We start from the raw sequence: 24,578 nt of genomic DNA on the forward strand, positions 1-24,578 counted from the left end.
TTTTATTTTTTTCCCCCAGGGAGATGCTCCCATCCCAGTTTCCCTTATCCCGGTAAAGCCAGGGAAATTTTCCAGCCCCGTTTTTCCCTGGAGGACTCTCCATTCCCAGTTCCCTCCTGCCCTGCACTTTTCCCGGCCCGGGGCGGACTCTGGAGCGGTGGGGGCGGCCCCGGAGGGAGGGAAGGAGGGAGGGAAGGAGGGAGGGAAGGAGGGAATGAGGGAGGGAAGGGGGGAGGGAAGGGGGGAGGGAATGATGGAGAGAATGAGGGAAGGGGGGAAGGAGGGAGGGAAGGAGGGAGGGAAGGAGAGAAGGAGGGAGGGAAGGAGGGAAGGAGGGAGGGAAGGAGGGAAGGAGGGAGGGAATGAGGGAGGGAAGGAGGGAAGGGGGGAAGGAGGGAGGGAAGGAGGGAAGGAGGGAGGGAAGGAGGGAGGAAAGGAGGGAGGGAAGGAGGGAGGGAAGGAAGGAGGGAAGGAGGGAGGGAAGGAGGGAGGGAAGGAGGGAGGGAAGGAGGGAAGGGGGGAGGGAAGGAGGGAGGGAAGGAGGGAGGGAAGGAGGGAAGGAGGGAGGGAAGGAGGGAGGGAAGGAGGGAGGGAAGGAGGGAAGGAGGGAGGGAAGGAGGGAGGGAAGGAGGGAGGGAAGGGGCGTGGGGATCCCGGCCCCGCTCCCGTTCCCCGCCTACAAAAGGCTCCGGGCCGGGCGGGCCCCGCTCACAGCCCCGGGACCCCCCACCCATGGGCGGCTGCCGGGTCCCTCCGAGGCCCGGGGGGTCCCCTCGCCCTCCTCGGCCCCCGGCCCGGGCCAGCGGCGGGGCACAGCCCGGGGACTGAGGGAAATCCCGGGAAAAGGACACGGGACGTTCGGGAAATCCCGCGGGTGAGTGGGGAAAGGGAGGACGCGGAGATCCGGGAGGGGAGAGGGGCTGGGAGAGACCCCGAGAGCCGGGGGCAGGGAAGAGAAGGAGGAGCTCCGGTCCCGGTTCTCCCGGGGATGTTCCTGTCCCGAATCCCTCTGTCCCGGTTCTCCCGGGGATGTTCCTCTCCCGAATTCCTCTGTCCCGGTTCTCCCGGGAATGCTCCAGTCCCGAATCCCTCTGTCCCGGTTCTCCCGGGAATGCTCCAGTCCCGAATTCCTGTAGGGGATTTTTGCCCCGGTATTCCCAGATATTCCCGGGGGATTCTCCTGTCCTGGGAGAATCTCCGGCGGGGGTTTCTCCCTCTCCCGGTTCCCCCGGGATGCTCCTGCCCCAATTCCCGTCATTCCCGTTCCTGCGGGACATTCTCCTGCTTCGGGTCCCCCGCCAGGCGAGGTTTGAGGTCCCCTCAGGAATTCCTGGATGGGGTTTCCCCCTTGGAATTGGGACTGGAGCTGGGAGCACTGCTGGTTTAACTGGGCTGGGGGGTGACAAAACTCCAGAGGCACAAAAATCTCAGGGAAAGCAGAGTCCATGGATCTGCCCCTGCTCCAAACCCAGGGATTCTCTGGGAATTCCAGCCCAGCCGGGAATTCCTTCCCAAGATCCCAAATCCCAAGCTCCCCTTTCCCAGTGGAAGTCATTCCCTGGCTCCTGGCCCTCCAGCCCTTTCCCAAATCCCAGCTCTCCTTTCCCTCGGGAAAAGTCTCCGAGGATTCCCTGGATCCTTCCCTGATCCAGCTGCACATTCCCAGCTCTCCCAGCCCTGGGAGCAGCTCCGGGGTCTCCTCTCCAGCTCTGTGTCCTGCTGATTTTGGGATCCCGGAACTGCAGCTGGGATGTCTCCTGCTCCATCAGGAGCCGGGCAGGATTGGGATACACCGAGGCCCCAGCTCCATGTGACATTCCCATTTTTCTCCGGCAGGATGGAGAACAAGGCCGTGTATCTCCGCACCTTCTCCGAGCGGGAGAACGGATCCATCCTGGAGGAGCCCTTCGAGGGACGGAGCCTTTCCAAGCTCAACCTCTGCGAGGATGGTGAGGGCTTCCTGATCCACCTTGGGATCCACCTCAGGATCCACTTCCTGATCCACCTTGGGATCCAGCACTGGATCAGCTTCCTGATCCACCTCGGGATCTGCCTCCGGATCCACCTTGGGATCCGCTTCCTGATCCACCTCTGGTTCCATCTCTGGATCTACCTCTGGATCCACCTTGGGATCCGCCTCTGGATCCAACTCCAGATCCGCCTCTGGAGCCACTTCTGGATCCTCCTTGGGATCTGCCTCGGGATCCACCTCGGGATCCCCCTCTGGATCTTTGGCAGGAGTGGGAGCACGGAGAGCTCCCTGGAGCTGGGATTTCTCGGGAAGGAGTTCTGGATGTGGCTCCACACGGGCAGAACAGCCCGGGATGAGCTCGGTGCTCGGCTCCGGGATCCCCTGCCCTGGGAAAGGGTGTGGATTCAGTGGTGGGAGCAGCACGGGGATGTGTCCTCGGGGGGCCCTGGCACAGCTTTTCCAGGGATTCTGTAGCTCCCCCATGCCTGGAAGTGTTCAAGGAAAGGTTGGACAGGGCATGGAGCAACCTGGAATTGTGGGAAGTGTCCCTGGGATGGGATTGAAGGTCCATGGATCCCATCCCAAACCATTCCAGGATTCTGGGATCCAGGACACTCAGGATACATCCCGAGGGATTTTTATGGAATTTGGGGATGGAAAAGGGAAGGGAGACCCTTCCTGGAGTCCCGAATTCCCAGGGAATCCCCTGGATCCCAAAATTCCTTCCTGGAGAGGAGTCGGGATGGGGGCGGATCCAATGCCAGGCTGGGAGAGCTGGGAATGTGCAGCTGGATCAGAGAAGGATCCAGGGAATCCTCGGAGCCTTTTTCCGAGGGAAAGGAGAGCTGGGATTTGGGAAAGGGCTGGAGGGCCAGGAGCCAGGGAATGGCTTCCACTGGGAAAGGGGAGCTTGGGATTTGGGATTTGGGAAGGAATTCCTAGCTGGGAGGGTGGGGAGGGGCTGACTGAGCTGGGAACATCCAGCTCTGGATAAATTCTGTTTGGAAATGCTGCGAGGGGCTCACGGAGGTGATTCCAAGGGGACCTGTGGGTCTAGGGACAGCTTTGGATCCAGAGGGGGAAATTTCCCATCCATGAGATCCCTGAGTGTTGATCCCATTCCCAAAGGTTGATATCCCTGTTCCTGCCTCATCCCAGCTCCCCGCAGGGCAGAGAGTGCCCGATCCTGCTGTTTCCATCCTTTCCCACTGGAAAAAAAGCTGGGAGGGAAAAGTCGGAGCCCTCCAGGGACTGATCCCAGAATTCCCAAGAAATCTCTTGGAAAGGCTGGAGTTACGTCCCTGGATTTGGGATTTTATGGAACTCTGCCTGGAATTCTCAGGGCTCATCCACAGCTCATCCCAACGCGGGGCTGGCCCTCCAGGGAGCCCCATTCCCACGGGAGAGGTGTCTGGAGCTGGATTTTTGGGAAGGGCCAGGAGCAAAATCATCCCTGAGGATGGTGAATGGTCCCACCCAGATCCCGCCCAAATTCATGGAAAGCTCCCACCGGGGGAGGCGAGGATCCATCGGGAGAGGGATCCAAACCTTCTGCTGGCCCAGGAACAGCATTCCCGGACTTTTTCCAGGGGTTTGGGGACCCCCAAATCCCTGAATCCCGGTTGTTTTCCTCCTCCCGCATCCCGAAGAACGGGCGGGTCGCGGCCGCGCTCCCTGGAGCCTGGGCAGGGGCAGGAAATGTTCGCTTTTCCTTGGATCCCGGCCTTTTCCATGGGCAAAGCCTCCCGGCCGCGCTTCCAAGGGCCGGGAATGGGAGTGGGAGGATCGGGGCGCGCCGCCAGCTCCTCCCGGAGCCTCCCCGGGGCCGCTGGAAGTGCGAAATGTCAGGAAAACATCGGCGCTCTCCTCATCCCGCGGCTCCGGGAATTCCGGGCTGGCAGCCGGGGATGAGATCCAGGTGTTGATCCCACATCCCACCTGAGCCGGATTCCCTCGGGATCGCCGCCTCCATCCCGGGGCTCACTCCCGAGCCCCAAAGCCGGGCTGAGTTTTGGGATCCGCCCGCCGTAACCCTTTCCCGGCTGGAGGCTTTTCCAAGCATCCCTGTTTTCCCGGGATGGACACACAAGGATGCCGTGGGGAAGGGTCCCTGGAATGCTGGGATGCCCCAGTCCATGGGATCCATCGCTGGAATTCCAAGGGGCAGCTCGATCCCACTGGGATGGGGCGAGATCCCACCTGGACATTGCTCAGCTGGAGTTGGGAATTGCCATGGGATGAGATCGCAAATCCCAGCAGGGATGGACCAGGCTGGAAGTGGGAGTTGCCGTGGGATGAGATTCCCAAATCCCAGCAGGGACGGTCCAGGCCGGATCCAGCCATGGATCGGTGTTGTCTCCCTCCAGGAGGTTGGGATTTGAGGTTGCCCCTCTCCTGTGGGATGAGGGGCTCTGGATCGGAGCCTTGGAGCTCCAAGGAGCACAAAACACCAGGATGGAGGCACCCATGGCTCCAGGTGGGAATTCTGGGCTTTTCCTTCATCTTCTCTTGGTGTCTCCTCGAGGAAACTTGGATCCGGGAAAGGACGGATCTGAACTGGAGTGAAAGTCTGGAAAAGCTGCTCCCAGAAATCCAGTGTTCCTGCCAGGATCCAATGAGGAATGGTCCTTGTGGGAACAGACCTTCAGACTCATCCCATTCCATGGGCAGGGACAACTTTCCCTATCCCAGGGTGCTCCAATTTTTCCTTGGGATCCAGGGATTCTCTGGGAATTCCAGCCCAGCCGGGAATTCCTTCCCAAGATCCCAAATCCCAAGCTCCCCCTTCCCAGTGGAAGCCATTCCCTGGCTCCTGGCCCTCCAGCCCTTTCCCAAATCCCGGCTCTCCTGGAGCTCCTTGAGGCTCGGGAAGCAGCTCCAAGGATTCCCTGGATCTCAGGGTTTTCCTTGGAGCTGCATTCCACGGGATTTGTCTGCCGGGAATCCCAGCCTGGAGCCATCCCAGCTTCTCCGGAAGATCCCGGAATGGTTTGCATGGGATTCATGGACCTTCAATCCCATCCCATTCCAGCCCCGACACTTCCTCTATCCCTGGGTGCTCCAATCCCATCCAACCTTTCCTTGGACACTTCCAGGGATGGATCCCCCCTCCTCACCCCCAACATCAGGGATGATCCCAACCATTCCCGCAGCATTCCAAGGCCTCCCTCAACCTGTATCCCGCTCGATCCCACAGATCCCAGCCAGAGGATGAAGACCTCGGGATGTTGCGGCCGGATGGGCTCCGTGGCGGCGCTGAAATATTCCGTGGTGGGACTTTACCTCCTGGTCCTCCTCATCCTGATCGGAATCTTCATCCTGGCAGGTGAGGCTGGCCCGGCTCCTCCCGCGATGTTCCCAGAACCATGGAGCTTCCATGGCCTTGGAACGGTTTCCCAGGTCCTCCAGGAGAGGGGAAGTTGGGATCCAGCAGAACTCCAAGGAGAGCTTGAGCCCATTCCAGCTCCTCATGGAACGTCGGGAGCAGCTTGGGTTCAATCTTTGGAAGTCTGGGACCACTGCAGGGTTTGAGGATCAAGTGTTGGGAATGCTGGGGCTCAGGAGACTTTTGGGAAGTGGCTACTCGGACCTGGAGTTGTTCCCATCACTCATGCCCAGATGGGTTTTCCCAGGATAAGGACAATGGGATGCAGGCAGGGCATTATCCTGGCATATTCCAGGGCTCCTGCCTTCCCTTTCCCAAATTTTGGTGAGTGAAGGGATGGTGAAGCCCCCTGGGAGTGACTGGAATTCCCACCAAGCCCCTTGGGAGTTCCATGCTGCCTCAGGCTTGTTTCCCCCTTGTCCTCCTGGAAGAAATTTGGGAAATTCCTGGTTTCATCCCCAATCCCAGCATCTCCCTTGATAGGCAGGAAACACCAAATCCATGGATCAGCTCCTCATTCCCACCCCTCCCTCCCCGAGTTGATCCCATTATCCATGGCAGGAAGGGATGTGACCCCTCCCCTCCCTTTTCCATCCCCAAATCCCCCCAGCTGCTCTCCAAGGGCTGGGAAAGGCCGGAGAAGATTTTGCTGGAACTTTGAGGCCTCTCCCACTGATCCCTCGCTGTGCATTGTTTGGATGTTGTTGTTGGCCGGAGCGAGGGATGCCATGGATTCGGGACAAGCTCCGGTCCCGGGCTGGGCTGCGGCTCCAGGAATAACAACAACATCCTCTGGCACCGGGAATCTTTCAATTCCCACCTCCCGGGACTGGCGGAATTCCAGGAAAACCCCAGGAAAACCGCTTTGTCCCCTGGGTTGCCACCCAGAATCTTAGAAAAGGGAAGAGGGAAATCAGGGAAAGCATCTCTGTGGTTGTGGCCTCCTGGAGGTTTGGAATTTTAAGGCGAGCCTCTGGATTTGGATGCGGCCAAGGCCTGGAATTCTGAGCTGGGGATTTTGGTCCCAGAGGGTTTATCCCAGCTGGAAAACCACGGGATGGTGTGGGACAAAGGGACCACATCCAGCTGGAGTCCACAGGGACACAGCCTCAGCTTCAGGGGTTGGAGCTGGTGGTCCTTGGAAAACTGGGAATGTTCATGGACACCTTTCATGCAGGAGGGCTCGGATTTCCCATGGGAAATTCCTTTCTGGGCTCCTGGAGAGCTGGGAATGCTATTCCTGGGCCAGCAGAAGGTTTGGATCCCTCTCCCGATGGATCCTCGCCCTCCCTGGTGGGAGTTTTCCATGAATTTGGGCGGGATCTGGGTGGTCCCATCCTCAGGGATGACTTTGCTCCTGCCCCTTCCCAGAAATTCCCACAGGTCTGGGAATTTCTCTCCCACCTGAGGGCAAGGGGCATGGAAAGATGCTTGGAATCCTGGAAGGGTTCAGTTGGGAAGGGACACGGAAGGATCTCTAATTGCACACGGATGCTTCCTGCCATCCCAGGGGTTTGCTCCAAACCCCATCCAACCTGTCCTGGAATGTTTTGGGGTGGGTTTGGCCAGGAATTGTTTGGGATCCAGCTGGAGCGTGTGACCTTCCTTGGAAAAGAGGTTGGGAAAAGGGCCAGTGCCAAAAATCCAAGGAAGCCCCAGGAGCAGCGGGAACGGGATATTTTCCTTGCTGGAGCTGGAATTTTCCACGTGGGACTCAGGCAGTTTGTTGGCACCTGGGAATTCACATTCCCTGTATCGCTACCCCTGGTCCCCCCAGTCTGCTCAAAAGCCTCCGAGCCTGCGGCTGGGAACTCGGATCTCCAACTTTTTCATGGAATCATGGAATTGTCAGGGTTGGAAAACTCCTTGGACCCTCTCGAGTCGAACCATTCCCCTGATCCCTGTCCCCAAGGGCCACACCCACATGGATTCCAATCCCTACAGGAATCGGGATTCCATCCCTGGACAACCTTTTCCCTGAGGGAATTGTTCCAAATTCCAGCCTGAAAACTTTCCCTGGCAAAACTTGAGGCTGTTCCCTCCTGTTATTCATAAATAACCATAAAATCCCAAATATCCCAACAATTTTCCTCAAGGAATGTTTTCCCCCTGTAGTTTTCCATCTTCCCCGTGGGATCTGTTCTGCCATCTCCATCACTGCTCTGTCCCTGGAAGTGTCCAAGGAAAGGTTGGATGGGATTGGAGCACCCTGGGATAGGGGAAGTGTTGGGGCTGGAATGGGATGGGATTGAAGATCCATTAATCCCATCCAAAACATTCCGGGATCCTTCAGGCTTGGGTTCTGTTTCCTGGCAGATAAATCCCGTGGGATGTAGCTCCAAGGGATTTGAAGAAATCTCCGGGGAATCCTTGGAGTTGCTTCCCGAGCCTCAAGGGGGCTCCAGGAGAGCTGGGATTTGGGAAAGGGCTGGAGGGCCAGGAGCCAGGGAATGGCTTCCATTGGGAAAGGGGAGCTTGGGATTTGGGAAGGAATTCCTGGCTGGGCTGGAATTCCCAGAGAATCCCTGGATCCCTGTGAGTGTCCAGGGAAAGGCTGAACACTGGGGCCTGGAGCACCCTGGGATCATGGAATGTGTCCCTGTCCTGGTGGAACGGGATGAGCTTCAGGGTCCCTTCCCACCCAAAGCATTCCAGGATTCTCCTTCCCTTCTCCAGCACCCAACCTCCTTCTCCAGCCTCGGATTCCGGGAAGGTCCGATGGCGGGGGGCGGGGGGGAGGAGGGAACCTTCTGGGGTGGGAATTTCACCTCCAGGCACCAAGGAGCTGGGAATGCCCTTGGGAGGATCCCACATCCTAAGGATTCTTCCTGACCTCGCTCTGCTCTCCTCCATCCCAGTATCCCGGCCCCAGACGTCTCCCGAGGACCTGAAGGTGCTGCTGGGGAATGTCCAGCGGCTCAACGAGACTTTCCGGGACCTGCAGCTCCAGCTGCTGCACCCCCTTCCCAAGGGAGACCTCCTGGAGCACGTCTGGCGGCTCCAGGACCTCTTGCAGAACCACTCGGACTCGCTGCTCCTGCTGACGGGCTCGCTCCAGCGCCTGGAGGGGCTCCTGTGGAACCTGCAGAGCCAGGCTGGCCAAACAGAGCGATCCGTAGCCCGGCTCCGGGACTCGCTGAGCCAGCAGAGCGATGCGGCCCAGCTGGAGTTATCCCGGCTCTCCGTGGATGGGAACAGCAGCCGGCTGCTCCTGGAGCACCACCAGCACCTGCTGGGACACCTGGGCGGGCGGCTGGAGGCCCTGGGCGAGCAGGTGACGGCCCTGGGCGGGGCCGTGGATTCCATGAACCGCAGCTTCTCCTACGATGTCCGCGTGCAGCATTCCCGGCTGCGGGATCTGCAGGGGATCCTGGGGAACGCCAGCGCGGACGCCCGGAGGATGAGGATGACTCAGGCGGCCATGGAGCGGCAGCTGAGGCTGGAGCTGGCCGTGCTCAACAACGTCACCGAGGAGCTGCGCTTGAAGGACTGGGAGCATTCCGTGGCGCTCCGGAACATCTCCGTGATCCGGGGTGAGCCGGGAGAGGGGTGGGATTGGGAACGGTCCCCATGGTCCTTGGGATGTGTCTGGGGTGGGTCGTTGGAGAATCGTGGAGTTGTTGGGGTTGGGAAAGCTCTCCAAGGTCATGGGCTACAGCTGTTCGCCACCACTGATCCGTGTCCACCCCAAATCCACCCGGATTGGAATCCCGTCAGGACTGGGGACTCCGAACCTCCCTGGGCCTGTTCCAATCCTTCACAGCTCTCTCCACGAAGGAATTGTTCCCAGTGTCCAGCTGAGCCTGCCCTGGCACAGCCTGAGGCTGTCTTCTCATCCTGGTTCTTGTCTCCTGGGAGCAGATCCCAATTCCCACCCGGCTCCATCTTTTCATGGAGTTGTGCAGAGCCACAAGGTCCCCCCTGAGCCTCCTTTTCCCCAGGCTCAGCCCCTTTCCCAGCTCCCTCAGCCTCTCCTGGGGCTCCAGCCCCTTCCCCAGCTCCGTTCCCTTCCCTGGACACGCTCCAGCCCCTCCAGGTCTTGGAGCTACCCCCATCCATCCCTGCTCAGGTGTCTCCATCCCCTTGGACTCTCCAAATATTCCTCATCCATGATTCGGAAGAAAGCTCCCAAGATTCCAGGAAATCCACCTTTCCCATCCCATCTTCTCCTCTTTTTCCACCCTCACTACTTCCCAAATCCTGGAATAGTTTGGGTGGGAAGGGCCCTTAAATCCCATCCTGTTCCAGCTCCAGCCCTTCCACTATCCCAGGGTGCCCCAAGCCCCATCCAGCCTGGCCTTGGACACTTCCAGGGATCCAGGGGCAGCCAAAACTTCTCTGGGAATGCTGCGCCAGGGAGGGAGACACCCAGGAGATTCCAGCGGAAGCTCCAGGGTGGAGCAGGAGGTTGGGAGCAGCTCCTGTCCTGTTTTCCACCTGTTGCACCTGCAGAGACCCTGCGGGCTGCTGCTCATTCCCGGTGCTTCCAGCTGGAATTCCAGCTGGAAATGCTGGGGCTGGTGCCAAGGCACTTGTTCCCCTTTTCCAGCTGCTGAGCCAGAGGGGACGGATGTGGTTGATCCCCAGCAGCTCTGGGAGATCCATCCCCCTGGAGTCCCAACAGCTCCTGGGGTCCTTTCCCTCATGCCTGGGGGATGTTGGCTCCCGATCCCTGTTTTTGGGATGCTGGGATCACTCTGCCGCAATTGCTTTGATATTTCCCTATTTCCCCACTCCTCGGATCCTGCTTTTACCTCCCCATCCATGGGAATGACGTCACCTGCTCTGGGATGAAGCCACCAAGGGTGGGACCCATCACGGAGCCCGACAGCCCTGGAATCACGTTATCCCAAAACAAATCCCTTCCCAAGGGCCGGCATTGGATTTATCAGCCCTGACACATTCCTGGCATCCCAAACTTCCCTCTCCTCCCATCCCATGGGTAATTCCTGGGGCCTTGTGCCCAGCTGGATCCATCCCAGCTCCAGATGTCCTTGGGTGAGTCTGTCCTGTTCCCGCCTGGATTTGGACGAGCCGTTCCCTGCCTGCCTGGATTTTCCTTCTCCCCAAACCCTCGGCTATCCCGGCCTCCGGATCCTGGATCCTGGATTTGGGTGATGACATTTTGGGAATGTCCCCAGGCTCCTCTCCAGCATCCAAGGATTGCTCCGAGCACATCCCGTGGCTCGGGAAGGACAACACGGAGCAGTTTTGGGTCTCGGGAGTCACCGTGAGGGAGAATTCCCGGGATCTGCCGCCCACCCGGATCCGTTGGCACAGCCCCCGGGTGGGATGTGCCGGATCCCATCAGGTCCCAAAGGTGACAGGATGGTCCTATCCGTCAGGAAACGCCTCATCCCGCTGGGATTGGAGGCTGGGAGGCCGGGATGCCGCAGGAATGGGTGTGGGCATCAGGAGCTGCGGGGTGGGAGCAGCTGGGAATGGTCGGGAGGCTCTCCCAGTCACCCTTCCCAGTTTTCCTCCAGCCCAGCTGCTCCCTGTGTCCTGCCCCAAGAGCTGCTCCTGGGATGGGACCATCCCTGGGAGGATCCCGGAAAATCTGTGGCTGCCCCATCCCTGGAAATGTCCAATCCCAGGATCCAGGATCCATCCCTGGGGTCTGGGGCCCATCCTTTGGATCTAGAGTTCATCCTTAGGGTCTGGAGTCTGTTCCCAGGGTCTGCAATCCATTTCAGGGGTCTGGAGTTCATCCCCAGGATCTAGGATCCATTCCCAGGATGTGGAGTCCAGCCCTGAGATCCAGAGTCCATTCCCAGGATCTGAAGTCCATTCCCAGAATCTGGGATCCATCCCTGGGATCTGGGATCCATTCCCAGGATCTGGGGTCCATCCCTACATCCCCTCAGCCCCCAGAGCTGTTCATTCCCTGGGGAAGAGACAGCCAGGGCCAGTAATTCCATATTTCCCATCATCCTTTCCTGTCCCCAACCAGCTCCAGCCCGGGATGTTTCCCACCCTTGATGTGGGTCAGGATCCTACTCCGGATCCCACAGACTCCTACAGAACATTCCAAGATCCCAATTCCTGATCCATTAAAACCACTGCACATCCTGAATCTTTTCCATCGCCCGGAGCCCTGGCTGGATCTCAGCTTCCCGAGTTCCCAGCTTTTAGGATTTCTAGGAAAACAGTTCCGAATCGTCGCCGGGATGGGTGGAAATGACCCTTCCTGGCCTCTTCCTGCCCTGTTTTCTTTTATCCCAGGAATATTTTTTTCCCCTCTGTTCTTTCTTTCTTCAAATTTCTTCTTTCCGTTGTTTTGGCTCCCGATTATTTTCAGCTTTTGGGATTTGACCCTTTGGAGGATGAACGATAAAACCTGGGATTGGGATTGTCATGCTTGTTCCTGGGATTTTACCAAAACCCTGTTGTCAATCTTCTCCTAAAGGATCATCTCCAGAATTCCCCCAGGATCTTCCCAGCTGGACAAATGGAAAGTGTCCCCGCCTGTGGGTGATCCTTAAAATCCTTTCTAACCCCAAAATTTCCAGGATTCTTTGAGCATTCCCAAAATGTGTATTTTCCCTGATTTCTTGTGATGACTTAATTGGGAATGTCCCAGGTTTTGGTTTGGAGGGAAATTCCTGGAGTTGCACTCAAGGTGAATTTTCCCAGCACTTGGAGCAGGTCGGTGGAGTCCAGTTTGGAATTCAACATCCAGAAATCCTGGAAGTTTAAAATCACGGAAAACTGCTCTGGCAGCTCCTTTGTCCCCGCACTGTTCTTGGAGATCCCCGGATCTCCCGCTGCACATTCCTGAACCCGGGATGTGATTCCCGCCCTCCCGTTGTGTTCCAGGGCCACCCGGACCCAAAGGAGACCGAGGCACGGAAGGGATGGAGGGAGAGCCTGGCCTTCCTGGCCTTCCCGGCCTCCGAGGTAAGGAAAACATTCCCATTGTCCCCCAAAAACAATCCCCCAAAATCCCATCCTGGAATAATCCAAAGCCAACAGGAAACTCCCGGTGACTTCTTGGCCCATCCCTTGGGATGTCGCGACTCCTGAGGGACGCAAGGATGGATCTGCTCTCCTGGATCCTGGAATACCCATCCTGGAGGGAAAAATGTCATTGCCCGCCCAGCTCCAGGAAATCCATGTGGATATTCCCAGATTCCAGGGTGTCCCAGCCAGTTTGGAGCAGGAATTAACCACCCCATTCCCAAAATGAGCCTTCCAAGGGCTGGAATTGCTGCTGGACCCCTCCGGCAGATCCCAGCAGGGGGGCCTTGGCTCCGAGACTTTTCCAGAATGATTTTTCCAATGCCAGCCATTTTCCCAACCCCTTGTAATTCCTTTTTTTTTTTTTTTTTTTGGGAGGGGGGGAGGAATTCCATTGGAAGCCACCAGAGGACATTCCCACCCTGAGGTACACTTGGCTCCAGCTGATTCTTGTTTTAAGGGAAACCCGGGAATGCTGGCTCTGCTTCCAAGGGCTGGGAATGACATGGAAGTGGTGCAGGATCCCCCTGGGGACACTTTTGATCCAGTGGAGCTGATGGGATCCATCCCGCCGGGAACAGTGATCCGCTCAGACCCCGGAGGAAGCAGCTCCAGGGCCAGATCCAGGCCTGGCTCAGATCCAGGCCAAGGTCCAGGAGCAGGTCCAGGATCAGGTCCAGGCCGAGGTCCAGATCCAGGTCCAGACCCAGATCCATGTTTAGACTCAGATCCAGGTCTACATCTGGATCTAAGTCCAGGTGAAGGTCCAAGTCCAGATCTCAATCCAGATCCATCTCCAGTTCAATGTCCAAGACCAGGACCAGCTCCAGGACCAGATTCATATCTGGATCCACTTCCAGGTTCAAGACCAGGGCCGGGACCAGTTCAAGGACCAGGTCTGGATTCACGTCCAGATCTAGTCCCTGATCCAAGTCCAGATTCAGATTTGGATCCGAACCCAGGTCCAGGACCAGGTCCAGACCAATCCCTGTTATCCCCTGCTCTAAACCCACCCCACAGGACTCTGGATGTCGGATCCAGATCCGGATCCATCCCTGGAATCCCCTGCTCCAAGGATTCCGAGGCACCGCGACCTTGCTGGGATTGCTTTGGGTCCAAACCCTGGGATTTTGGGATCGCTCCTTCCCAGTCCCAGCCAAGCAAGGCAGAGCCAGGCTGGAAATGTGATCTCCCTCGGACAGCCCCTCCAGCTGCCCGTGTTCCTTCTCTCTCCAGCTGGAATTTCTGGCGCTGACGGATTCACTGCTGTTTTTCTTGGGTGTAACAACCCTCGGAATTATATTGGCTCTTTTCCTCGGTTTTCCTTTTTTTTTTTTTCCTCCCCCATTTTTTTTCTTGTTCAAACAGAAAAACAAAGCAATCCCAGGAGGGTTCACCTTAAGGAGGATTTTTAGGTCTTTTCCTGGAATTTTTCAGGATGAGGGTATGACCCTTTGTATCTGAGAAGTTCGGGTTCAGGTGTATCCCTGGAAAAATTCCCTTTTCCATGGAAAATCCACCCTCCTGCCCCTGCTCCAGAGATATTCAGGTCCTGATCCCTCCTTGGGATGACACAGCTGGAGATGGGGCTGGAATTCCTGCTGGTGGATTTTTTCCTGGCAAACCAGAGGAGGATGGTGACTGAGTTTGGAAAATCCCGGGCTCCCTCCAGATGGGTGGATCCAGGCTTGGATCCTGGTGGAGCTTCGGATCCAGCCCCAGCTCAGGCTCGGGATGATCCCGGCTGGATGGTTCCAGTGGAATCAGCCCCAGGTCCCACCAGATCCCTTCTCTAGCACAGCGTCCTTCCCTCCAGCCCTGATCCAGATCTGGACCCAGGTTGGGGTCCAGGACCAGATGCAGATCAGACCCAGATCCAAGTCCAGACCCAGATCTAGGTCCAGGTCCAGGTCCAGGTCCAGTTTCAGGACCAGGACCAAGTCCAGGACCAAATCCCCAAATCCTTGTCCTGGATCCATTTCCAGGTCAAGGTCCAGGATCAGGACCAGATATAGTTCCAGGACCAGGACCAGGACTAGGACCAGGTCCAGGACCAGATCCACAATTGGGGTCTGGCTTCAGGTCAAAGTCCAGGATCAGGACCAGATCCAATACCAGGATCAGGTCCATGACCAGATCCAGATCCAGGTTAAGATCCAGGATCAGGACCAGATCCAGGTCAAACTCCAGTTCCAGAGCCAAGTCCAGGATCAGATCCAGGACCAGATCCAGTTCCAGGTCCAGATCCAGATCCGGGTCCAGATCCAGGTCCCACGTTGGTGGAGGTCCCCTCCAAGGTTTGGGTGTGTCCCCAAACTCCAGCCCAAATTCCCACCTCCTGGATGCTGGGAATGCTCACACCAGAGGGTTTCATCCACCTCCTTCTCCAGGAGAAATCCGACCCCTCGGACAACATGGATTCAGGAGATGTGGGGCTCATGGGGTACACCTCCCAATTCCTTGGGATGGATCCTGATTTTCCTTCCTTGATCTCCAGCTTTGGAGCCCAATTTACCTCCGTCCCAGCCTAAGGATGCTCTGAAATTCCTTAGCACCCGGATAAATCCATCCTAGATCCCAGGAAAAGGATGGGCCGGACTCTCTGGGGTCTCCTGGTGTTGTTCCCAGGCTCCCAGCACACCGGGATTTCGGAATTCTGCTGGAACTGGCTCATTTTGTGTCCTCATCCTCATTCCAGGGCTTCCCGGGGAGAGGGGACCCCCCGGCCCGCGCGGATTGAAGGGGGACCAGGGAGAGCTCGGACCCCGCGGTCCCATGGGAATGCGCGGATTCAAAGGTACGGACACGGATTCCGGCCGAGATCCAGGTGGGCTCTGGAGATCCCCAGAAGCACCTGGATCTCCTGGAGGAACGGGAATCCCAACAATTCCTACACCAGCAGTGCAGAGAGCATGGATGGATGGATTTGGGATGTCCTCCCATTCCATGGGGCTCCGTGGGGACCTCCTGGGCTCCGGGGTGGATTCGGGAATCATCTCCCAGGTGTTTTCTGGGGCATTCCTGGCTCGCTGCCGCTTCCCCTTTTCCCACACCCAGGGGAACCCACGGGAGTAGGAAGTCGGGATTTCATGGGACGTGGCTGTCCCTGGACAACCAAGATGGGAAATTCCAGGATTGACAATCCCAAAAAATGCCCTTTGTGCCTCAGAATTCCTGCCGGGGAGGCAGGGAGGGAAAACAGCCTGGGAAGAGCTGGGATAAGAACCTGGAGCACTTTGGGTTTAGGATTGGGTGGGAATGGACCCTAAAGATCCTTGAATTCCATGCCCTTCCACATCTCCCACTGTCCCAGGTTGATCCAGGAGGTTGGAAAACCCCTGGATACACTCCCGGAGCACCAGGAACATTGGGATTTTCCCACTGGCACATGCTGAGAGCTCCTTAAATCCAGAAAATTATCCCAAAAATCCCCGGTGGGTTGGGTTGGACTGGGATTTGCTGCCCTGATGCCGGATTTGTTCTGAAAGGAATCCTTGGATTGTTGAGGCTGGAAAAGTTCTCCGAGTCCAACCATTCCCACCCCTGATCCATTCCCACATCCCCCTGGATTTCGATCCCTGGGAATGGGGGCTCCACCACTGGACTCGATGCTCTCTGAGGCATTTTCCAACATCAACAATTCCATGAAAAACCTCAAAGCCACTCCCAGATCCCATCCCAGGGATCCCTCATGTCCCACAGGGATGGGGCTCATTCCCAGGGCTCCGATTTGTCCCCCTCAAAATTCCATCCCCACCTCATTCCCTCCCGGAGATCGGGAATGTTGGATACAGGGGTTCATCCAACCCCTTTTCCAAGGAAAATCCAACCCCTCTGGCAGCACTCGGGCAGTTCATGGGATTCTCTGGAATTTATGGGAAACAGACCTGGATCCGGGCACAGATCCAAAGCCAGGCCTTGCCTTAAATCCCAGATTTCTGCAGGACTTGTCCTACCCTTCTCCAAGGAGTTCCTTCCAAGCCCTCCTCGTTTCCCTGGGAATTGCATCCCAGGAATCCTGGGATGGGGGTTTTAGGTGTGGAGGAGCCTCCTTATGGAAAATTCCAGGAAAAAATTCAGGGAAAATGAAACTTCTCCCGGAGTTGCTCCAACGCATCAGATTCCCGAGTTCTTTTCCTCGTTGGTATTTCCCCATTTTCAGTGGATCTTCCCTCAAAACAACCCCAGCGCAGGAATTTTTTTCCTCATTTCCAAATGAGAAAAATGATCCTGGGAAGCGAGGGCAGGCCAGCCCTCCCCGCTTTTCCTTGGGAAAGGTTGTGCAGGGAACACACTCAGGAGGAAACAGCGGGAAAAATGCAAGGTGGGATCGGTAATTCAGGGATAAATTTGGGGGGAATAAGAGAAGATTCCTTCCGGAGCATCCCCAGGGTGGAGTTTTTGGGAATGTTCCTGGAGGCAGAACGTGATTCCAGCTGGGAAAATGGGGATCCCAAATGGGGATTCTCCTGGGGCTTTTCCCAAGATTTTGGGATCCATCAATCCCTGTGGATCCATGGGATGAGCTGAAGGTTTCTGCCGCTGTGTCTGTGCCTAAATTTTGTGCACAATCCCCCCCCCACCCCAAAAAAAAAAAAAAAAAAAAGTTGGGAAAATGGCCGGGAGAGGCTTCTCCCAAATTCCCAGGGCTGTTCCAACCCTGAGGCTCCCTCCAGGCTCTCAGGGAATTGGATCCCATTTTTGGGATGTTCTCCAGCCCTGACACCTCAGGAGCTGAATTCACCAAGTTATTCCCGCCAGAAAATTCCCAGGAAGAGAGGAGGGATGGGAACTTGGGGAGAGGAGGAGAGAGAGAAGCCCAGGGAAGCTGTGGCTGCCCCTGGATTTCTGGAAGTGTCCAGGGAAAGGTCGGAGCTGACTGGGATTGTGGGAAGTGCTGGGATTGGACCGGGATGGGATTTGAGGTCCCTTCCCATCCAAACCATTCCAGGATTCCTGGAATTCCTGCTGCAGGGATAGGAATCCTCTTCCCCATCCCACCATCTTAGGTGGCTCCAACCTTTCCTCGGACACTGCCAGGGATCCAGGGATTCTCTGGGAATTCCAGCCCAGCCAGGAATTCCTTCCCAAGGTCCCAAATCCCAAGCTCCCCTTTCCCAGTGGAAGCCATTCCCTGGCTCCTGGCCCTCCAGCCCTTTCCCAAATCCCAGCTCTCCTTTCCCTCGGGAAAAGGCTCCGAGGATTCCCTGGATCCTTCCCTGATCCAGCTGCACATTCCCAGCTCTCCCAGCTCCTGGGAGCAGCTCTGGGGCTCCTCTGGAATTTCCCTTTCCAGAGTCAGGATCCCGGAGCTGGAGCAGCTCTGCAGGTGGGGCCTCCCCCTTTTCCCACTGCCCCGACTTTGGGATCATCCCAAGACAATCCTTTTACCAGATCATCCCAACCTCCCACCCACCCCATTTTGGGGACAGACTCATCGAACCCGGAATTCTCGCTTCCCAATCCCGTTTTTTCCCCATGCTGGATGTGAGGAGCAGGGGCTGCTCCAGCATCCCAACCCCATCCTGAGCCGGGAGCAGCATCCCTGGCCCCATTCCCGGGAATTTCCATCTGGATCCCATCAGCTCCAGGCTGCTTTCCCTCATCCCACACAGCTGCGCCCGCCCATGGGGCCAATCCCGCTCTCCCGGAGCCTCCCAGGGAAAGGGCAGGAATTTCCTGCCCAGCTCTGTTTTTTTGGGATTGCTTTATATCCCACACTTAAAAAAAAATCCTTTATCCCAGATTTCAGATTTCTTGTTGTTCCTGGAGCATCCCTGAACCCTTCCCCTGGGATCGGGCCAGGCTCAGCAAAGCTGGGATCAGCAAATCTGAGCCCCCTGGAAAAGCTGGGAATGAGGGAGGAGGAGGCTCCAGGAGAGCCAAGGAATGACAGAGCTCGTTAGTGAGGTCATTAACGGGATATTTATCCGTTATTGGGATATTAAATCATTCCCGGGATATCGAATGGGTGGGAATGTTTATCCAGCTGCTCCCAACCGCCTGGCACCGCTCTTTTCCATGGATACGAGGCTGGTGCTTCCTCAGGGATTGGGAAAGCCCCATCCCTGACCCCCAAATGAGGCATTTTTAGCCCCCAAATGGGATTTTTCCATGCCCAGATCAGGAATTCCATCCCCAAATCCAGATTTCTGATGCCTTTTATGGGATCTGCAATCAGGAAATTCCAGAACCACCAGGCCTTCGTCTTCCCTATGCCACAGGACACATTCCTAGAGGATTTCTGGGGATTTCCCAGAAATTTTGGGGATTTCCCATCCTGCCATCCCATCCCTCCGGAGCAGGGATGGGAAATCCCAAAAATTCCGGTTCTTTTCTCTTCCCAGGTGAGCGCGGCCCCAAGGGGGACAAGGGGGACCGAGGAGCTGCCGGTGGCACAGGTGAGTTCCCGGTGCTGTCCATGGTGACTCCGGCATGGATTTGGGGGAGTTTTTTGGGAATTGGGAGCCGTGGGGGTGGAAATTCCTGATGTAAAGAGGCTGCTGGGAAAATCATCCAGGGGTTTTCTGGCCATTCCCCATGGAACTCCAGGGACATCCCAGTTTGGGGACGTTCCCATGGAACTCCAGGGACATCCCAGCTTGGGGACATTCCAGTTTGGGGCTATTCCCATGGAACTCCACAGACATCCCAGTATGGGGACATTCCTATGGAACTCCAGGGACATCCCAGCCTGGGGACACTCCTCTTTAGGGACATTCCCTCTTTCCCGCAGTCCCCTGGAGAAGCTGCAGGAGGTGCTCCAAAGAGGGCCAGGAGCGTTCCTTGGGAATGGCACCAGGGATGGGATTGTCCCTTGGGAATGCCAGTATTGGTGATGTCACCATTCCTTGGGAATGGCACCAGAGCTGATGTCACAACAGACGATGATGATGTCACTATGGGTGACATCACAACGGATGACATCACCATGGATGATGAGTTCCCCATGGAGGATGTCACCATGGATCATGATGATGTCACCAAGGTGATGAATTAATCATGATTGATGATGATGATGTCACCATGGATCACGATGATGTCACCAAGGTGATGATGTCACCATGGATGATGTATCCATCCCTTTGAGAAGTCACCCTGCCTGGGGATGTCACCATGGATGATGTCACCACTGATGATGTCATCATGGATGATGATTATGGTGAAGTCACCATGTATATTGATGATGTCACCATTGATGATGTCACATTCCCTTTGTGGTGTTCACCATCCCTGGGAATGTCTCAGTGGCTGATGTCACCACGGATGATGTCATCATGGATGATGATGATGATGTCACCACGGATGATGTCACCATGGATGATGATGATGATGTCATCATGGATAATGACGTCACCATCCCTTTGAGATATCACCATCCGTGGGGATGTCACCGTGGACGATGCCACCATTGATGATGTCACCATGGATGATGGTGACATCACCCTGGATGATGTCACCATGGGGATGATGTCACAACAGACGATGATGTCACCATGGAGCATGATGATGTCACCAAGCATGATGTCACCATCCCTGGGGACGTCATCATGGGTGATGACGTCACTGTGGGTGATGATGATGGCACCATGGATGATGATGTCACCGTGGATGATGATGAAGTCACAATGGATGACGTCACCATGCGTGATGTAACCACCTCGGCGATGTCACCATGGATGATGTCACCATCCCTTTGAGATGTCACCATCCCTAGGGATGTCACCATGGACGATGCCACCATTGATGATGATGTCACCGCGGATGATGGTGACGTCACCATGGGTGACGTCACCACGGAGCACAATGATGTCACCATGGATGATGTCACCATGGGGATGATGTCACAACAGACGATGATGATGTCACCATGGAGCATGATGATGTCACCAAGCATGATGTCACCATCCCTGGGGATGTCACTATGGATGATGATGTCACTGTGGGTGATGATGATGTCACCATGGATGATGGTTATGATGTCACCGCTTATGATGTCATCATGGATGATGATTATGGTGAAGTCACCATGTATATTGATGATGTCACCATTGATGATGTCACATTCCCTTTGAGGTGTTCACCATCCCTGGGAAAGTCTCAGTGGATGATGTCACCGCTGATGATGTCATCATGGATGATGATGATGATGTCACCATGGATGATGATGTCACCATCCCTTTGAGATGTCACCATCCCTAGGGATGTCACCGTGGACAATGCCACCATTGATGATGTCACCACAGATGATGGTGACGTCACCATGGATGATGTCACCATGGAGCAACACGATGTCACCATGGATGATGTCACCATGGGGATGATGTCACAACAGACGATGATGATGTCACCATGGAGCATGATGATGTCACCATGCTAGATGTCACCATCCCTGGGGACGTCATCATGGGTGATGACGTCACTGTGGGTGATGATGATGGCACCATGGATGATGATATCACCATGGAGCATGATGATGTCAGCATGCGTGATGTCACCATCCCTGGTGATGTCACCATGGACGATGATGATGTCACTGTGGGTGATGATGATGTCGCCATGGATGATGTCACCACTGATGATGTCATCATGGATGATGATGATGATGATGATGATGATGACGTCATCATGTGTGATGATGACGTCACCATGAATGATGATGTCACCATGACTGACATCACAATGGGTGATGATGATGTCACATGGATGATGATGTCACCATCCCTTTGAGATGTCACCATCCCTGGAGATGTCACCGTGGACGATGCCACCACTGATGATGTTGTCACCAGGGATGATGGTGACATCACCATGGATGATGTCACCATGGAGCACAATGATGTCACCATGGATGATGTCACCATGGGGATGATGTCACAACAGACGATGATGATGTCACCATGGATGATGATGATGTCACCATGGGTGATGCCACCATCCCTCTGAGATCTCACCATCCCTGGGGATGTCACCATGGATGCCGTCACCACTGATGATGATGACGATGTCACCACGGATGAAGATTATGTCACCATGGATGATGATGACATCACGATGGATGATGTCACCATGGAGCATGATGATGTCACCATGTGTGACGTCACCATCCCTGGGGACGTCACCATGGATGATGATGATGTCACCATGGGTGATGATGACGGCACTGTGGGTGATGATGATGTCACCACGGATGATGACATCACCGTGGATGACGTCACCAAGGATGACAATCACAATGTCGCCACGGATGATGACGACGATGACGATGACATCATCACGGACCACAACAACATCCCCACGTGCTCCGTCCCCATTCCCGGGTCATTCCCCGCCCGTCCCTCCCCGCAGCTCCGGCCGAGGGCTCCGTCCGGCTGGTGAACGGCTCCGGCTCGCACGAGGGACGCCTGGAGATTTTCCACGAGCGCCGCTGGGGCTCCGTCTGCGACGACGGCTGGGACGGCAAGGACGGCGACGTGGCCTGCCGCATGCTGGGATACCCCGGAGCCGCCGACGTCTTCCGCATGGCGCGCTTCGGACAAGGTGGGACGGCCCGCCCCGTGTTGGACGCACCCGGGAAACGCGCGGGACTGATTCATCCAGAATTTATCAGGAATTAATTAATCCCGAATCAATCCGGAATTCACCCGGAATTGATTGATCCGGAATTCACCCGGAATTGAGTAATCCAGAATTCGCCCGGAATTCATCCGGAATTAATGAATCCAGTATTCAATAGGAAGTAATCCGGAATTTACCTGGGATTCATCCAGAATTAATTAATCCAGAATTAATCCGGAATTCACTCGGAATTGAGTAATCCGGAATTCACCCGGAATTCATCCGGAATTAATGAATCCAGTATTCAATAGGAAGTAATCCAGAATTTATCTGGGATTCATCCAGAATTAATTAATCCGGAATCAATCCGGAATTCACCCGGAATTCATCCGGAATTAATGAAATCCAGTATTCATTAGGAAGTAATTCGGAATTTACCTGGGATTCATCCAGAATTAATTAATCCGGAATCAATCTGGAATTTACCCGGAATTAATTAATCCAGAATTCACCCGGAATTCATCCGGAATTAATGAATCCAGTATTCATTATGAATTAATCCGGAATTCATCTGGATTTCACCTGGAATTCATCCAAGATTCATCTGGAATGAATCCAGAATTCATCCGGGATTTATCCAGAGTTTTTCTGGAATTAATTAATCCAGAATTCATCTGGAATTAATTAATTAAGAATTCACCTGGAATTCATTAATTCAGAGTTCACCTGGAATTCATCTGGAATTAATTAATCTGGAATTAATCCGGAATTAATTCATCTGGAATTCATCTGGAATTCATCTGGAATTAATTAATCCATTATTCACCCAGAATTCATCCAGAATTAATCAATTAATTCAGTATTCATTAGGAATTCATCTGGAATTAATGAATCCAGAATTATCTGGAATTAATCCGGGATTAATCCGGGATTAATCCGGGATTAATCTCTGATTTATCCGGAATTTATCTGAAATTAGTTAGTCCAAAATTCATCTGGAATTCACCCGGAATTCATCCGGGATTCATTCAGAACTCACCCAGGATTCTTTCAGAATTCACCTGGAATTAATTAATTAATTAATCCATTATTTATCCAGGATTCATCCGGAACTCATCCAGAATTAATTAATGCAGAATTTATCCGGAATTCCCCCAGAATTCATCCGGAATTAATCCAGAATACATCCGGGATTTCTCCTGAATTCATCCCGAATTCACCTGGAATTTATCCGGAATTAATTAATCCAGAATTAATCTGGAATTCACCCGGAATTAATCTGGAACTAATTAATCCAGAATTTATCCAGAATTAATTAATCCAGAATTTACCCGGAATTCACCCAGAATTCATCCAGAATTCCGTGTGTTTCTGTCTGTGTGTCCGCGTGTCCGTCTGTCCCCGTGTGTCCCCCTGTGTCCATCTGTCCCCCTGTGTCCGTCTGTCCCCGTGTGTCCGTCTGTCCCCTTGTGTGTCCCTGTGTCCGTCTGTCCGTGTGTGTCCGTGCGTGTCCGTGTGTCCATCTCTCCGTGTGTCCACCTGTCCGTGTGTCCATCTGTACATGCGCGTCCGTGTGTCCCTGTGTCCGTCTGTCCATCTGTCTCTGTGTGTCCCTGTGTCCGTGTGTCTGTCTGTCCGTGTGTGTCCCTGTGTTTCCATCTGTCCCTGTGTCTGTCCATCCGTGTCTGTCTGTCAATGTGTGTCCCTGTGTCCGTCTGTCCGTGTGTGTCTCCGTGTCCGTCTGTCCCTGTCTGCCCGTGCGTGTCCGTGTGTCCATCTCTCCATGCGTCCACCTGTCCGTGTGTCCATCTGTCCGTGTGCGTCCACGTGTCCCTGTGTCCCCGTTTCCATCTGTCCGTGTGCGTTCGTGTGTCCATCCGTCCCTGTGTGTGTCCGTCTGTCCGTGTGCCCGTCTGTCCCCCATGTGTCCCCATGTGTCCGTGTGTCCCTGTGTGTGTCCGTCTGTCCCCGTGTGTCCCTGTGTCCCCCTGTGTCCCTGTGTCCCCCTGTGTCCGTCTGTCCCCGTGTGTCCCTGTGTCCCCCTGTGTCCCTGTGTCCCCCTGTGTCCGTCTGTCCCCGTGTGTCCCTGTGTCCCCCTGTGTCCCCCTGTGTCCCTGTGTCCCCCTGTGTCCGTCTGTCCCCGTGTGTCCGTGTGTCCCGGCAGGCTCTGGGAAGATCTGGATGGACGATGTTTCCTGCACGGGCACTGAGGATTCCCTGGATCTCTGCAGTTTCTCGGGATGGGGCCGAACCAACTGCGGCCACGCCGAGGACGCCGGGGTGCGCTGCCGGACAGACTGACCCCAAATCCACCCCAAAGGGACTGACCCCAAATCCGCCCCAAAGGGACTGACCCCAAATCCGCCCCAAAGGGACTGACCCCAAATCCATCCCAAAGGGACTGACCCCAAATCTGCCCCAAAGGGACTGACCCCAAATCCGCCCCAAAGGGACTGACCCCAAATCCATCCCAAAGGGACTGACCCCAAATCCACCCCAAAGGGACTGACCCCAAATCCATCCCAAAGGGACTGACCCCAAATCTGCCCCAAAGGAACTGACCCCAAATCCGCCCCAAAGGGACTGACCCCAAATCCATCCCAAAGGAACTGACCCCAAATCCGCCCCAAAGGGACTGACCCCAAATCAACCCCAAAGGGACTGACCCCAAATCCACCCCAAAGGGACTGACCCCAAATCCAT

The 24,578-nt window shown here is 55.3% G+C and overlaps 1 protein-coding gene across 1 annotated transcript; it reads left to right on the forward strand.

Moving 5' to 3' along the window:
* Nucleotides 1-1,837: 1,837 nt before the first annotated feature.
* SCARA5 (scavenger receptor class A member 5) lies at nucleotides 1,838-24,176 on the forward strand. The gene is made up of 9 exons (XM_062490763.1): nucleotides 1,838-1,949; nucleotides 5,169-5,297; nucleotides 8,216-8,890; nucleotides 12,177-12,257; nucleotides 15,016-15,114; nucleotides 18,665-18,718; nucleotides 19,067-19,075; nucleotides 21,666-21,857; nucleotides 24,040-24,176. The coding sequence occupies exons 1-9, from the start codon at nucleotides 1,838-1,840 to the stop codon at nucleotides 24,174-24,176; spliced, it is 1,488 nt and encodes a 495-aa protein (XP_062346747.1).
* Nucleotides 24,177-24,578: the final 402 nt, after the last annotated feature.

This window comes from Cinclus cinclus, chromosome 3 (assembly GCF_963662255.1).
Source record: "Cinclus cinclus chromosome 3, bCinCin1.1, whole genome shotgun sequence".
Classification (NCBI taxonomy): Eukaryota; Metazoa; Chordata; class Aves; order Passeriformes; family Cinclidae; genus Cinclus; species Cinclus cinclus.